Raw genomic sequence first — 18,026 nt, forward strand, 5'->3', positions numbered from 1 at the left:
GACCACTCACTCATGACTGAGTTGTTGTGATAGAGAGAGAGAGAGAGAGAGAGACTATCATAAACACAGTCATGAGAGAGAGAGGGCAGAGAGACTATCACAACAACTCAGTCATGAGTGAGAGAGAGAGCAGAGAGAGAGAGAGAGAGAGAGAGACTATCATAAACACAGTCATGAGAGAGAGAGGGCAGAGAGACTATCACAACAACTCAGTCATGAGTGAGAGAGAGAGAGCAGAGAGACTATCACAACAACTGTCATGAGGGAGAGAGAGTGGGCAGAGAGACTATCATTAGGGATGCACCGAATGGGAAATTCTTGGCCGATACCGAAAATAGGAAACGATTCAGATTTAGATTCAGAGTATTTATTTGCCACATAGAATCATACAATCAGAGTTTCTTCATTACACAATCATAATTATCATTCCATGGACAAAAGGAGCAGGAAGAAGAATACATCTTATAGTTACCTGCCCCTTATTCCTAAACTAAACAAGTATTTACTTAATGGTCGGCGTACAACCTAATTTACACAAATAATAATTTATACCATTATACAAAAAACACACAATCCACAGTTAAACAAGACAAAATTTAATAATAATAATAATAAAGAATAAAAAAAAGAGAAAAAAAAAGAAAATATCTCACTATTCAGATCACATTTGATTATCATACTGACTAAATATTTTTTCTTTATAATTTTTTTTTAATTGATAAACACTATTACATCCCTTAAGCTCGCTATGGAGAGAATTCCACATCTTTACACCAATAACTGAAGGACACATCTGTTTAAGTGTGGTACGTGCAAACTGACGTTTAAAATTGTATTTTCTCCTACTAAACTCACTTTCTAAATGAAAAAGATTTTGTAGTTTTTCTGGCAGTGTATTATTTATTGCCCTAAACATAATTAACATTGTTTGAAACTTAACCATGTCTTCAAGTTTAATTATTCTAGATTTAATAAATAATGTATTTGTGTGTTCTCGATAACTCACTTTATGTGTGATTCTTACAGCCCTCTTCTGTAGTATATATAATGGTTTTATATTGGTCCCATAAGTATTCCCCATACTTCAACACAATAACTGATATAAGGTGAGATGAGTGAACAGTAGAGTTGGCGGAAAACCGAATGCCGAAAGGCCGAAAATGATTCATATAAATATATATATAATGTATTTCTTTTTTTTTCAGCTACCTGATTATGGCAAAAGACATGATTGTGGCAAAACTTAACTTAAATAATATTATTAATCACTTATGGGCCCATAAAACATTTATTCAGCACTTTTGAATGCATACATTCATTTCAGACTGACTGCTGAAAGATTGTACAATTTAAACATTTTCTCTTTGCATACAACAAAATGTGCATTAAAGTCAAGTGCATTTTCTTTTCTCTGTAGGATAACTACAACAAAGTGCATTCAGAACAAAGCCAAGGTGCTTTAAAACTGCATAACGATCTGCATAAAGACACACACACAGGACTGTTGTATTTACTACATCTCCCATGACTCTTAGCGGGGGATGACGTAGCTTACGAGAGACGGGTCAAAGGGGAATGGAATCGTTAGCTAGCTTAACGCTAACATTAGTTCAAAATGTTTTAACCGCGACGGGGCATATAGTAATGGTGATGATATAAAGCATGTTAAAGACGCATTTATTCGATGCGTTGCTCGCGGTCGCGGAGTTTATACATAGAAACAGAGCGACTCCCAAGAGGAGTTAGTTATCACAGGCTGCAGAATGCAGGAAGAGCTGCCAAGTTGCTCACGTTACATGTTGCACGTTTTGATTACGTCATCACAACAACACTTTCGGTTACGAACGTTACGTATCCCTGTTCTTTGACATTCTGTGATATATTTTCGGTGCTAAAACCCTTTCGGCCGAAAGAGCCTTTTTAACCATTTTCGGCGGATAATTTTTGGTGGCCGAATGTTCGGTGCATCCCTAACTATCATAACAACTCAGTCATGAGAGAGAGAGAGACTATCATAACAACTCAGTCATGAGAGAGAGAGAGAGACTATCATAACAACTCAGTCATGAGAGAGAGAGACTATCATAACAACTCAGTCATGAGAGAGAGAGACTATCATAACAACTCAGTCATGAGAGAGGGAGAGAGAGAGACTATCATAACAACTCAGTCATGAGAGAGAGAGAGAGACTATCATAACAACTCAGTCATGAGAGAGAGAGAGACTATCATAACAACTCAGTCATGAGAGAGAGAGAGAGACTATCATAACAACTCAGTCATGAGAGAGAGAGAGACTATCATAACAACTCAGTCATGAGAGAGAGAGAGAGACTCATGAGAGAGAGACTGAGAGAGAGACTATCATAACAACTCAGTCATGAGAGAGAGAGAGACTATCATAACAACTCAGTCATGAGAGAGAGAGAGAGAGAGAGAGAGACTATCATAACAACTCAGTCATGAGAGAGAGAGACTATCATAACAACTCAGTCATGAGAGAGAGAGAGAGAGAGAGAGGGCAGAGACTAACATAACAACTCAGTCATGAGAGGGAGAGAGAGAGACTATCATAACAACTCAGTCATGAGAGAGAGAGAGACTATCATAACAACTCAGTCATGAGAGAGAGAGAGACTATCATAACAACTCAGTCATGAGAGAGAGAGACTATCATAACAACTCAGTCTCTCTCTCTCTCTCTCTCTCTCTCTCTCATGACTGAGTTGTTATGATAGTCTCTCTCTCTCTCATGACTATCATAACAACTCAGTCATGAGAGAGAGAGAGAGAGAGACTATCATAACAACTCAGTCTCTCTCTCTCTCTCTCTCTCATGACTGAGTTGTTATGATAGTCTCTCTCTCTCTCATGACTATCATAACAACTCAGTCATGAGAGAGAGAGAGAGAGGGCAGAGAGACTATCACAACAACTCAGTCATGAGAGAGAGAGAGAGACTATCATAACAACTCTGTCATGAGAGAGAGAGACTATCATAACAACTCAGTCATGAGAGAGAGAGAGAGAGAGGGCAGAGAGACTATCATAACAACTCAGTCATGAGAGAGAGAGAGAGAGAGACTATCATAACAACTCAGTCATGAGAGGGAGAGAGAGAGAGAGAGACTTATCATAACAACTCAGTCATGAGAGAGAGAGAGAGGGAGAGAGAGAGACTTATCATAACAACTCAGTCATGAGAGAGAGAGAGAGAGACTTATCATAACAACTCAGTCATGAGAGAGAGAGAGACTTATCATAACAACTCAGTCATGAGAGAGAGAGAGATAGAGAGACTTATCATAACAACTCAGTCACGAGAGAGAGAGAGAGACTTATCATAACAACTCAGTCACGAGAGAGAGAGAGAGAGAGACTTATCATAACAACTCAGTCATGAGAGAGAGAGAGGGCAGAGAGTAGGGCTGACCTTCGAATATTTTTTTTGGAATTCGAAGCTTCGGGGCCGAGATTCGATTTTAATTTCTTTATATTCTAATTTTATTTTCATATTTGAATTTAAGACAGCCGTAGCAGAGAGACTATCATAACAACTCGGTCATGAGAGAGAGAGACGATCATAACAACTCGGTCATGAGAGAGAGAGACTATCATAACAACTCAGTCATGTGTCTGTGTGAGAGAGGGTAGAGAGACTACCATCACTACACAGTCATGAGTGAGAGAGGGTAGAGAGACTACCATCACTACACAGTCACGAGTGAGAGAGGGTAGAGAGACTACCATCACTACACAGTCATGAGGACAGGTCCAAAGAAGAGTCTTTTGACAGATATTGCAATGACGATGATTCACAATATGAGCGATAATGATGATCTTTGCTTAATTTTCCTTTGCATTGAAGAAAATGTTGAAAATGTATTATGTTTTTTAGAGTGTGAACAAGGATTAGAAGTCTCTGCAGCACCCTATTTACAATGTTATTTTGACACATTTTTGCCTTGAAAATCTGAAATCTCACAGCCACCGATGTGATTTGTAAATTGCAGCAAGTCAGCCATGTTGTGATGTTGATACCGTTTGGATGAATGACCAGCGCTGCCCTGATGGGTCTTGTCTCTGTGTAGAGAGAGATCCCTGCTGCTCCCTGGGCCACACTGTGATGATAAGATCAGAGCAAAGGAAACGAGAGTCACTAAACCTCTACATGGCATCTGACCTCTCTGTGACCTCTCCTGTTGGTTAGTAGTCGAATCTAAGGACCTAGTGGGTGACTGGTGTGGTGGTTGGTTAGCAGGTATACCGCTATACATGTACATCCACACAAATACTATATGCTATTAAAAATCTCAAATAAATCTTATATAAAGAATTTACATTATACATTTACAAAACCAAACGAATAAACAAACACAAATATATGCATTTTTACCATACAGTCATCAACAATATTTCAGTTTTTTTTTTTAAATTATTTGTAAACCTGAGAAGATTACATTGCTGCAGTATTCTAAAGAATCTGTGATGGAAATTGAATGGAAGCACCATGACAACGTCAATATTTGTGTGTGTGTGTGTGGGGGGGGGGGGGGGGGGGTGTTTTAAGGCTATGTTCACGTTGCAAGCTTTAGTGCTCAATTCTGATTTATTGCTCAGATCCGGTTTCTTTGTTCGGCTGTTCACATTATTATTATTATTATATATTATTTTAATGTGGTCGATATCAGATTCCAGTGTGAACTGGTCACTGCTCCTGAACTGACACGCAAATTAACAATAAAGATGATGGTTGTAAACGTGGAGGACACAGTTTATGGTTTAATTTACGGGTTGTGCAGAGGCCAGCTAATTCACGAGCAGATGATACCAGCGGTGAGGGGGAGTAGGTGAAAGAGAGACATCTCTTCTTTCAATTATGCTTTCAAACACAGACCGGTTATGAGACGTTCCCTCAAGTTCTGCTCGGACAGAAGTATCACTCCAAATACTTATACGGTAAACGTTTTTTTTATATATATATATATATAATATATATATATATATATATATATTTTTTTTTTATCCCAATTTCTCACATTACATTCACCCTGAATGTTGCCGTTATCCAGGTGAAAAGTTAACTTCATTCAAGCGAGGCATTGCAATCCTTGACATAAATCATTTGATGTATAATTAAATCAAAGGAAATGCGTTTGGGTCTGAGAGTGTGGCTGGTCTGCTGTTCTGCAGCTGGATACTATTGGTTTGTTATGGCAAAATTCGTCTGCGCTGTGTGACAATAAATAAATGAATGATGATATGCAATTTAAAACCAAAACTAAGGCCTCGGTATGAGTTTAAGACGTGAACATGGTCATGTTTGTTGAAAAAAAAATCCAGATTTTTTTTTTTTTTTTTTTTCGATCCCGATCTTCGAAAAATCATGTGAACGGCCCCGATCCCGACCACCCACGTGATCGGATCGGGACATCCCTAACTAACACCTCTCCCGAAGGCTAACCGGCCATGTCCGCTTCCATTCATTGTGCTAAGCTAGGCTATAACGTGCAGCCAGATAGCTTTCTACTGAACGCACAGAGAGGAAACTGGAAATCGATCTTCTTGTCTCTCTCTGGAGAAGACGATAAGCTAATTTCCCCAAATGTTGGCGTGTTCTTTTAACCCTTTCACTGCTGCACTACCAAACGGTTAACCCTTTCACTGCGACAATACACAGAAGGTTAACCCTTTCACTGCCACATGACAGACGGTCACTGCCACACGACTGTCTGTGTGATAGTAAAGGGTTAACTTTATGTTGTGTGGCAGTGAAAGGGTTAAGATTAAATGTGATTTGTGCCGCTCACACTGTTGTGAAGAACTGATCTGAGTCATATACTGTCTACGGAGCGGCTCCAGGATCCTTCTCCTCGATGACATCATCACTAGAGTCCCGTCTCTCTGGTGTTCAGCTCATTATTCACAAATCTAAACTGAACTGTAGTGTACGGTATTATGGCAACAACGCACGTGCAGGGCCGCCTGGGAGAAATGCGAGGCCCTGTGCAAGATTTAAACGCGAGCCCCCCCCCCCCCCTAAAAGGTTCATACAGTCAACATATTCTTAAATAATAGCGCTGCCCGAGGCTGGGCATGATACAGTCAACATATAGCAAGAGAGAAAGCGAGAGAGAGCTCCCGTTCTACAGTCGATATACAGTGTTATCGCTGCACAGACCCGGCAATGCCCCTGACCCTCCACCAGAGCAAGGCCAGAGAGAGAGAGAGAGACACATTGGAAAGAAACAACCCAAAACCAGAGCAAATTGAAATGCTATTTGGCCCTAAACAGAGAGTACACAGTGGCAGAATACCTGAGCACTGTGACTGACCCAATACTAAGAAGATCCTTGACTAGGTACAGACTCAGCGAGCACAGCCTAGCCATCGAGAAAGGCCGCCATAGGCAGACCTGGCTCCCAAGCGAAGACAGACCCACTGCACACAAGATGAGGTGGAAACCGAGCTCCACTTCTTTTTTATTTTTTTTTTAACTTTATTTTTTTTAGCGTTTATCGCTTTTCTGGTCAAGCATGACCGACAGATACAGGGTGAAACGGGATATAGAGCAGGGTAAGACATTCTGGCAAATGACGGCGGGTCCGGGAATCGAACTCTGAGTCCACCAGATCCGTGACGCAGCACGGTTTTCCCCGACGCAGAAATAGCGCCGAGATATGCGGTGAGCTACTGGAGCTCCCCTCGAGCTCCACTTCTTAACAACCTGCCCACTATACCAAGACATATACTTCCCACAAATTGCAAACACCCAAAGAGACTTTGAAAACATGGACAATAACTCAAAACTCTCATACCTACTGGGAGAAATACAAGAATGTGAAATAAAGCCCATTTGAATTGAAGAGAGAGAGATAGATAGAGCATGTCTGTGTGTTAGAAAGATAGAGAGAGAGCATGTCTGTTTGTGTGTGTGTGTTAGAGAGAGAGCATGTATATGTGTGTTAGAAAGAGAGAGAAATATATAGAGAGAGAGCATGTCATTTTGTGTGTTAGAGAGAGATATAGAGCATGTCTGTGTGTGTTAGAGAGAGAGAGAGAGAGCTTGTGTGTTAGAGAGAGAGAGCATGTCTGTGTGTGTGTTAGAGAGAGAGCATGTATGAGAGAGATAAGCAAAGATGAGCCCCTAAAGTATATTCAACTTTTAATGGAAGAACAAAACGGAAGGAAAAGATAACTTCACAAAGGCAACATGAATATACATAGACCCAAAAGGACAAAGATCAACACTTAAATCCAAAGAGAAGAGGGTCTATACCAGAGAAAACAAAGTAGCAAGGAGCCAATGGCCGACATCAGCTAAATAGGCTAACTGCAAATAGAGTAGCCAGGTACTGACACCAGGCCACACACCGTTAGCTACTACAACAGCTAGCCGGCCCGTTTGGCTCAATATAACGTTAGCTACGTTAGCTAGCCGGCCCGCTTTGGCTCAATATAACATTAGCTACAACAGCTAGCCGGCCCGTTTGGCTCAATATAACGTTAGCTACGTTAGCTAGCCGGCCCGCTTGGCTGAATATAACATTAGCTACAACAGCTAGCCGGCCTGTTTGGCTCCCGAGAGAGAGAGAGAGAGAGAGATATATATCCATGGCGGGAATAGAATAGAGTGCATTAAAAACTCACCAAACGTCCAAGAGGATGGAGACAACCGCGTGGAGTTGACGAAGTTCATCTGCCGAATGACCGTCCTCTTCATCTTGGCATAACAATGCTGCACGCGCTCTCTCTAGGTTAGCTAACGCTAGTTAGCCTTTAGCTAAGCTAGCTACTAGCCGACATCATCATGGCTATCCCGACTGAACCACACGTTAGCACTCGATATTATAACGTAGCTAAAGCTAACTAGCTGTCCCTGCCTTTAGCTAAACCGACATGGCTAGCCTGACTGAACTGTCTAACATGCAACAACTTTCATCTTCAGTCCATCTGCCGAATGACCGTCCTCTTCGTCTTGGCTGGCATAACTAAGCATAACCTCCAAAGCTGCACGCGCGAAATAGTCAAACGCAGCTGACGCACGCCGGCGTACACATGATGTAACCCCTCCCTTCGTTGAAACCAATAGTATGTCTGCTGCAGAGCCCCAGAGCTCCAATAGTGAGTGTCTGCCGCAGAGCCAGGAACAAGTCAGACACATTCTACAAACGTGTCTAATGTGAAATATATAAGCATATAAGCAAAACTAGATTTTAGGTCTGTGATGAAAAAGGGCCTCGCGGGAAGGGGGGCCTCATAAAAAAAAATAATAATTTTTTTTTCTTTTTTTTTGTGCGAGGGCCCCCTTCCCGCGAGGCCCTGTGCGACTGCACTGCTCGCACACCCCCTGAGGTGGCCCTGCGCACGTGCATTCTAGTTTAGGGTGGATTTTCCCTTTAACTTCAGCTGAACCCCCCCCCCCCCCCCCCCCCCCTCTGTTCCCTCTGAGGCTGAGAGACACCAGCAGGGCCCTGTCTGTCTGTCCTGGCCCCCACACACACACACACGCGCACACACACACGCACAGTCACACACACGCACGCACACACACGCACGCACAGTCACACACGCACAGTCACACACACACACACACACAGTCACACACGCACAGTCACACACACACACTCACACACTCTTGTAACTACGGTATGATTCTCTATCACCGGAGGCAAATAAAAACACACACACACACATACACGTCACACACACTCTCACACACACACACTCCTGTAACTACAGTATAATTCTCTATCACCGGAGGCAAATCAAAACACACACTGACTCCCTGAAACCATTGTTTACTTTATAAACAGAAGGAGACCTGTGTGTGTGTATGTGTGTGTGTGTTATATAACATGTTGCTGGGTTTTTTCCTCTGTTGTCATTCAAACGCGACAGATAAAACCTAGTTAATTATTAGCCTACTCTGTGTTTGGGTCTGTTTGTGTGTGTGTGTGTGTGTGTGGTTAATGATCACTTTACGTACTGAAAGCACTCTGGACCTGAGCTACAGTAATCTTTCCAAACACGGCTCTTGTTAAGGTTGTGTGTGTGTGTGAGAGAGAGAGAGAGACTAGACTGTTTGTGTACTGTGCTCTTGAATGTATGCTGAATAAACGGGCTGGTTGCTCAGGGTGTCTGTTTCAGTTTCCACCTCACTGCAGCTGAGACCAGCCTACTGAATTCTGTCACATTGTCCAGCCGCGTCCAACAAATGTAACCTTGTTATTATTCATTGGAAATTATACATTTGGACAAATGTTCTTAAACTCGACCAGTTATTTTGCCTCACTGATTCATTTTCAACCAACAATGTATTTAATTAATATATTTCACAGTAAAGAGTGCCTATATTTCCTGGTATTTATTTGTATTGGAAAAAGTGGCATTAAATTAAATGGAAAGTCTTTAATTTGCACATTTGTCTTTACCTTTCTATGAACGTCTAGGAAAAAAACTTGTTTCAATCCGGTAAAAAATGGCGGAGCCCGGAGCTATGGACATTATACAAAAATAACTGTACTTACAGTCGATTTCATTCACGGTCTTTGCTGCCCTGTACCGGGTGCCTGGTGGTACTAAATCCAGACATTGGAAAGAGGAGATTTGGGCCGATCCATAGATGTTAACTTGGCCATAATAAAGTTATTTATAGGCCTTATATTCTATATTCCTATTTCAAATGGCATGTGTCTGGATGGCAAAATTCAGTACTGTATCATCTACAAAACTCCTGTAAATCATCTGCCCTTAGTTCATTTGCTTAGATTTTTTTGTACACTTGATCTTAAGAAGGTGCTGAATGGTCTTCACCTTTGGTCAATGTTAGCATGGTGCTATTCACCATCAAAGATGGAATTCTTTTTTACTCAGCATAGTAACCGACACAATATTTCTGACACTGAGTGGGAATACATTCCCTGAGGTCCATAGATGTCCCTAGATACCACAAACATACAAATGGACCTTGTAGAAGTAGATAAATATTCCATTTACTTGTTTAATATGGCTAGGGCTTAAGAGGTAAATTACATCGATATTGTGCAGTCAGAACAGTATTATGTTTGTAGGTGAAGTACTTAATGTTCTCTATTGGCCATTTTTACCTTGTTTACCAGGAAATGCCCAAGTTGTACGTATTGTAGTTTAAATCTAGTAATCCATGTACAAAAATTATTATATTTCCCAGTAGGGATGCACCGAAAGTTTTCGGCCGAAAATGGCAAAAAAAGCCTTTCGGCTTTCGGCCGCAAGTTTTTTCACCGAAAATATATCACCGAAACAGAAACAACCTAACAACCTCGCGTGTTGTTGTGATGATGTCGGGAGTCGCGCTGTTTCTATGTAAACTCTGCGCGCAACGCGTCCAATAAATGCGTCTTTAACATGCTTTTATATCCTTATTTACTATATGCCCGTTGCGGTTAATCACTGAGTGATCTAATATGCATATTATTCGCGTGTTGTTGTGATGATGTCGCGCTGTCGGGAGTCGCGCTGTTTCTATGTAAACTCTGCGCGCAACGCGTCCAATAAATGCGTCTTTAACATGCTTTTATATCCTTATTTACTATATGCCCGTCGCGGTTAATCACTGAGTGATCTAATATGCATATTATTCAGAGCGAGAGGGGGGGGGATTGTGTTTCTCACATTGACGCTGTCTGTCTGTCACGCGTCTACTGTGCCGAGTCAAGTGAGCTCATTCAGCTGGGGACTAGAAAGGTGCGCTCAGTAGAGCACAGATGTCCGTTGCGAAGCCAGAGAAAAGATGGAATTAATGTACTGTATGCATTCAGAAGTGCTGAATAAATGTTTTATGGACCCATAATAGTGATTATTTATTATTTAAGTTAAGTTTTGCCATAATCATATTTTTCCATAATCATAATGTTCCACAACATTGGTAAAAAAAAATTCTATTCTATGAATCATTTTCGGCCTTTCGGTTTTCGGCCAACTGTTTTCTATTTTCGGTATCGGTTTCGGCCAAGAATTTCCCATTCGGTGCATCCCTATTTTCCAGTTTAATTTCTTAGTTACAACAAGATTGCGTCGGTAATTCAGTGTTATGTTTACACATGATGTATATATCAGGGTTTCCGTTAGAAAAAATTGTTGCCGGCCTCAGTGTCCGGTAGATTTCAATCTACCGGTCAAATGAGAGAAATTCCGGTCAGAGTTTATTGAGCTTAAAAACAATTGATAGGCAAAAGAATGACAACAAAACAAAAGAATGACATCATCAAGGCATGTAGATTTATAATATTTTTACTTAAAACTAGGCTACTTTTGCGTATAAAGTCATTATATTCCAAATAAAATAAGTCCCGAGACTCGTGCTGTTGCCGACTTTAAATCAAATAGGTGTCTGTGGGCAGTCGCCCGACATTAATAAACAACAGTCTGTTATAATCACATTTTTATGAGCTAACGAATTCCGTTATATTGGACATTTGTATTAATTATATCAAGCGAAGAACTGAGAAATTTGGCAGAGAGAGACGGCAACATTATCGTGGGTTTGCGTGACGACTCTCTCTCTCTCCACCTCCCAATGACTTATTTGCGAGAGTATGTCGATGCAGAGCAGCAGATTCAGCTGTTATTGGCTCTTTTCTGGGGACCGCACAGCAGCGCCCCCCACCCAACATTGAATTGAAAATGGCTGAATTGGAGTACTGCTGGAGTACTGCATTGTGCTGCTGCTGCTCCGGCTCTGCAGCTTCACAAAAGTTCGCACACCCAGCACTAAGCTCTCGCTGACAACGTCGTTGTCATTATTAGAAGCAACGATGAAACAAATGTAATGATTGTTTCGTTCATCGCATAGGCTATTTAATTTTAGCCTATTTTAATACAATTCAAATAATCAAATTGTGCTTAGACTCAGGGAATTATTTTCACCGGACATTAAGACCGGAGAGATTAAATATGTCGGACTTCAACAGATTTTGCCAGTCAAATACCGGTAATTACCGGCTAACGGAAACGCTGGTATATATATTAGTGCTGTCAGGCGATTAAAAAAATTTATCTAATTAATTACAGGATTTGTAAATAATTAATCTAATTAATCGCATTTTAATTGCATAACCATTTTAGGCCTGATATTCTATAATCATATTTCAAATGGCATGTGTCCGGATGGCAGAATTCAGTACTGTATCTACAAAACCTTCTGTTTAATCATCTTCCATTTATTCATTTGCTTCGATTTTTCAGGTCTGGTAAATCTTTGCATGGTGTTATTCACAGTCGAAGATAATTAATTTTGTATTGATATTCTCATTTGGTTCATTACAATTTACTCAAGCCTAGTAACAGACACAGTATTTCTGACACTGGGAATACATTCCCTGAGATCCATAGATGTTCCTAGAATCCGATACCAAAGAACATGCAAATGGACCATATATATAAAAAAAAAATTAAAATAAAGTCTGCCTTTACTATCACACAACCGACGGTCGCCGGTTGTAAAGGGTTAACCTTCTGTCGTGTGGCAGTGAAAGGGTTAATGTGTTCTTGTCTGTCTGGATAACTGTGTCCTCATAATTGATTGATTGAATCAACAGTGGAAAACACACACGGTGCTGTTAGTGTTAACGTGTTCTTGTCTGTCTGGATAACTCTGTGTGTGTCTCCATAATCAACAGTGGAAGACACACAAAGTGCTGTTAACGTGTTCTTGTCTGTCTGGATAACTCTGTGTGTGTCTCCATAATCAACAGTGGAAGACACACAAAGTGCTGTTAACGTGTTCTTGTCTGTCTGGATAACTCTGTGTGTGTCTTCATAATCAACAGTGGAAAACACACAAAGTGCTGTTAACGTGTTCTTGTCTGTCTGGATAACTCTGTGTGTGTCTTCATAATCAACAGTGGAAGACACACAAAGTGCTGTTAACGTGTTCTTGTCTGTCTGGATAACTCTGTGTGTGTCTTCATAATCAACAGTGGAAGACACACAAAGTGCTGTTAACGTGTTCTTGTCTGTCTGGATAACTCTGTGTGTGTGTCTTCATAATCAACAGTGGAAGACACACAAAGTGCTGTTAACGTGTTCTTGTCTGTCTGGATAACTCTGTGTGTGTGTCTTCATAATCAACAGTGGAAAACACACACGGTGCTGTTAACGTGTTCTTGTCTGTCTGGATAACTCTGTGTGTGTCTTCATAATCAACAGTGGAAAACACACAAAGTGCTGTTAACGTGTTCTTGTCTGTCTGGATAACTCTGTGTGTGTGTCTTCATAATCAACAGTGGAAAACACACAAAGTGCTGTTAACGTGTTCTTGTCTGTCTGGATAACTCTGTGTGTGTGTCTTCATAATCAACAGTGGAAAACACACAAGTGCTGTTAACGTGTTCTTGTCTGTCTGGATAACTCTGTCTGTCTTCATAATCAACAGTGGAAAACACACAAAGTGCTGTTAACGTGTTCTTGTCCGTCTGGATAACTCTGTGTGTGTGTCTTCATAATCAACAGTGGAAGACACACAAAGTGCTGTTAACGTGTTCTCGTCTGTCTGGATAACTCTGTGTGTGTCTTCATAATCAACAGTGGAAAACACACAAAGTGCTGTTAACGTGTTCTTGTCTGTCTGGATAACTGTCCTCCACCGTCACCACTGACACCACGTTCCTTCCCTCCTCCTCCAGTGTTCCCAACTCCTGCCCGGTCAGTCCTCGAGGGGCGGGCTCATCGGGGTACGGAGTCGGACGCTACGGGCGCAACGTCACCTCTGATCTCCAATTGGCTGCCGAGTACGCGGCCAAGGCCGTCGAGAGACGAGGGGTCGCCGAGCAACGGGGCGGCGGCGAGCAGCGGGGGGAGTCGGCTGGAGGGGACAGCCCCAAGGTGAGGACCTGGGGGGGGGGGGAGTCTGCTGGAGGGGACAGCCCCAAGGTGAGGACCTGGGGGGGGAGTCGGCTGGAGGGGACAGCCCCAAGGTGAGGACCTGGGGGGGGAGTCGGCTGGAGGGGAGCCTCATGTAGTTCCCGTCAACGATTGCATTAGCAAACGTTGCAAACAGGAAATATTGATTGATTGATTGATTGAAAACTTTAACAGATTGCAGAATGGGTACAGTACAGCTCAATACAAGGGGATGCAGACCAGAGAAAGTCTTTCGTCTTGTTTACATCAGGGTCCCCCATTTTCAAATTATCATAAAATACACATGGGTCCTTTTTAGAACGTTCTTGGGACTAGGTCGGCTGCGGGACGCAGGAGAGAATTTTGATGGTCGACCGCTCATGAACTACTCATACTGTACATGAACTACTCATACTGTACATGAACTATTCATACTGTACATGAGAGGAGGAGTTGCTGTGGATATATTATTGAACCACTAGAATTGACTGAATTGTGACAAACTAGTTTCATTGCTTGTTCGTCTACTAGCTAGCTGATTTCCATATATTTTACATTTGGATTGTCAGATTTTCGGTGTCAGGATCATGGAGGTCCCATGTATAGAGGAACACTTCCAGAGTCTGTCTAAAGAGAAGATAACGGCAACCTTCTACGCAATGCACCATCCACAGTCGTTTCTGCCACGGAGGCCTTAACCCCCATTTTTCGACCCTGCGGCTTATATAACGGTGCGGCTAATCTATGGTTTTTACAGCTAACTGGGCACGCTCCCTCAGCTCTGTGACCGTCAGATCAGACTCCTAAATCTGCTGCAGCAGTGCACGCCTTGCCCCTCCTCCTCCCCCTCACGTCAACAAACCATTACGGCAAGAGTCTAGTGTATGAGCAGCTCAGGGCTCCTCTTTCAACATGCTGCCTACCTACTGTACCCGGCGCTGCTAACTGGCTAACGTTATGAGAGCTAACGTTGCTACCTACTGTACCCGGCGCTGCTAACTGGCTAACGTTATGAGAGCTAACGTTGCTACCTACTGTACCCGGCGCTGCTAACTGGCTAACGTTATGAGGGCTAACGTTGCTACCTACTGTACCCGGAGCTGCTAACTGGCTAACGTTATGAGGGCTAACGTTGGTACCTACTGTACCCGGAGCTGCTAACTGGCTAACGTTATGAGAGCTAACGTTGCTACCTACTGTACCCGGAGCTGCTAATTGGCTAACGTTATGAGAGCTAACGTTGCTACCTACTGTACCCGGAGCTGCTAACTGGCTAACGTTATGAGAGCTAACGTTGCTACCTACTGTACCCGGAGCTGCTAACTGGCTAACGTTATGAGAGCTAACGTTGCTACCTACTGTACCTGGAGCTGCAAACTGGGAGCTGCTAACTGGCTAACATTATGAGAGCTAACGTTGCTACCTACTGTACCCGGAGCTGCAAACTGGGAGCTGCTAACGTTATGAGAGCTAACGTTGGTACCTACTGTACCCGGAGCTGCTAACGTTATGAGAGCTAACGTTGGTACCTACTGTACCCGGAGCTGCTAACTGGCTAACGTTATGAGAGCTAACGTTGCTACCTACTGTACCCGGAGCTGCAAACTGGGAGCTGCTAACTGGCTAACGTTATGAGAGCTAACGTTGCTACCTACTGTACCCGGAGCTGCTAACTGGCTAACGTTATGAGCGCTAACGTTGCTACCTACTGTACCCGGAGCTGCAAACTGGCTATCGTTCCTGTTTAAACAAATGTTAATAAATGGGAGCTTCCTCAAACAGCCATCTCTTTCCCGTCAATCCCCTCTGTGCACGAACCCTTACATATGGTAATTAAACATTAAAACACCTGTGGCTTATAGTCCAGTGCGGCTTATATATGTACACATCATTCAATTTAGCTGCTGCGGCTTATAGTCAGGTGCGGCTTATAGTGCGAAAAGTATGTTAGTTCCCTTTCTTCCAACATGGTTGGAACGTTGGTTACCACAAAACGTCACGTTTCTTTCGACTTCAGAAGGAAACCTTCTCACCTCACTCGTCGTCTCAGACCTTCACCAGAGGTCCTCCTCACATCGACTGTTGTGAGAACAATAGAAATACTTTGGAACGGTCATCGACAATTATGAATTGAAAATGGGGGACCCTGATGTAAACGAGACGAAAGTCTTTCTCTGGTCTGCATCCCCTTAACAATTGTGTGTATTGAGCCCTACTGTATTGTACCCATTCTACAATCTGTTAATAACATTTTCAATCAAACAATCGTCGGAAATCTGATGTGAATTCTGACGCGGCCCGTGAGAAGGGACAGCGTCGGTGGTACTTCCCCAGCAAGTTAAAATGCTTTTAATGTTCGACAGGGGAATGACGTCGCATGTCTTACAAGTCGTTCATTGAATCTGCTCTTACTTCTTCTATGGTTGCTTGGCACGGTAACGTGAGCAGCGGAGATAGAAAGCACCACTGAAGGTGTCTGCTGAGGTGATAGACGTCCCACGGCTGTCTCTGACCAGCCAGCTCTCCACAAGGCCACGTCTATATTGGACGGTTTAGACCCCCCCCCCCCGCCCCCCCTTCACTCCCAGTGTGAGACTCCACCCTCAGGGCGTAATAATAATAATCATAATAATAGCTTGGATTTATATATTTATAAATATATTTATAGTGCCTTTCATGAACGTCCCCAAGGGACGCTTTCCAAAGCGACTAAAACACGAATAAAACACAAGCGGAAGAAATAATAATCACAATGAAGGACAGGGAGACGACTAGTCTTGTTGTTTTGTTCCCCATGCAATAACCGTGCTCAATTTGTACATTTTAATCCCAGCACTTTAAATGTCATTCCGTGTGCAATAACCCGGCTCAATTTACACACTTAACCTTGCACTTTAAATATCGTTCCCCGTGTGATAACTCATTTTGCACTTTCGACACTGATTGAATAACGTTATTGCGTTCTGTATACATGTGTCCAGCAGAAACATTCTGCACTTGTTGTTGTTGTTTTATCTTATCTTGTGCCCCTGACTGCAAGTCAAAGTGTCCCATCAGGGATAATAACCTGAGCTGAGCTGAAGTTCAGTAGAGCAGGTAAAGCTTTGGGAACGCAGCGTTGGGGAACGCATGATGTCACTGTTCCACTGTGACTTGTTTCCAACATCGGGTAATAAAACACAAGAGTTCTCGCATACCAACACATAGCAACCGTTGTCGTGCACATAGCAACCTTTGTTTCTTCCAACATGGAGGACGAGTGGCCATTCTAAACAGTCCTCCGTCAGCTTTGTCCATTAAACAGACAGTTCTGTCCACAAACCGCCCATGGCGCTCATAGTAGTGGACTGACTCCGTTCGGTCGCCTGACGTTTTTAACGGGTCCTTCTTCTGTCTCCTGGTCCAGGACGAGTCCAAGCCTCCCTACTCCTACGCCCAGCTGATCGTCCAGGCCATCTCCTCGGCGTCGGACAGACAGCTGACCCTCAGCGGCATCTACTCCCACATCACCAAACACTACCCCTACTACCGCACGGCAGACAAGGGCTGGCAGGTAGGCAGGGTGCCCCCGGGCCGGGTGGCGCTCCTTAGATCAGATTCACGTGTATTGTCATCATACAGCACGCAGTACAAGTACAGTACAATACAAGTACAAGTACTCAATTTAGATTAGATTAGATTCAGATGTATTGTCATCATACAGCACGTAGTATAAGTACAGTACAATACAAGTACTCAATTTAGATTAGATTAGATTCAGATGTATTGTCAATCATCATACAGCACATAGTACAAAGTACAGTACAAGTACTCAATTTAGATTAGATTACATTCAGGTGTATTGTCGTCATACAGCACGTAGTACAAGTACAGTACAGTACAATGAATAGAAGTGTGGCAGCCAACGAGAGTGCAAATGTATCAGTAAAGTGCAACAGCAATATACAATGGGATTAAACTGGGTATAGAATTTATAAATGAGTACTACTCATTTTGTGATAGTGATAGTGCTAATCGGGTGTATGTACAGAGTTGTAGTATTAATATGTACAGAGATACAGGTATAAAGACACTATGGTAGTAGTCGTAAGGGATATGTACAGATATAGATTTAGTATCTATAAAAAAAAAAGTATTTAATA

The 18,026-nt window shown here is 42.5% G+C and overlaps 1 protein-coding gene across 1 annotated transcript in view; it reads left to right on the forward strand.

The window, feature by feature from the left end:
* Window positions 1–18,026, forward strand: part of foxk1 (forkhead box K1) — a 45,714-nt gene that overhangs the window by 16,351 nt on the left and 11,337 nt on the right. Inside the window, exons 3-4 of the mRNA XM_084318166.1 lie at window positions 13,668–13,866; window positions 17,291–17,437. Of these exons, the coding sequence (XP_084174292.1) occupies window positions 13,668–13,866; window positions 17,291–17,437 (346 nt within the window). The remainder of the gene's footprint in view (window positions 1–13,667; window positions 13,867–17,290; window positions 17,438–18,026) is intronic.

This window comes from Notolepis coatsorum (assembly GCF_963971535.1).
Source record: "Notolepis coatsorum genome assembly, chromosome: 7".
Taxonomy (NCBI): Eukaryota; Metazoa; Chordata; class Actinopteri; order Aulopiformes; family Paralepididae; genus Notolepis; species Notolepis coatsorum.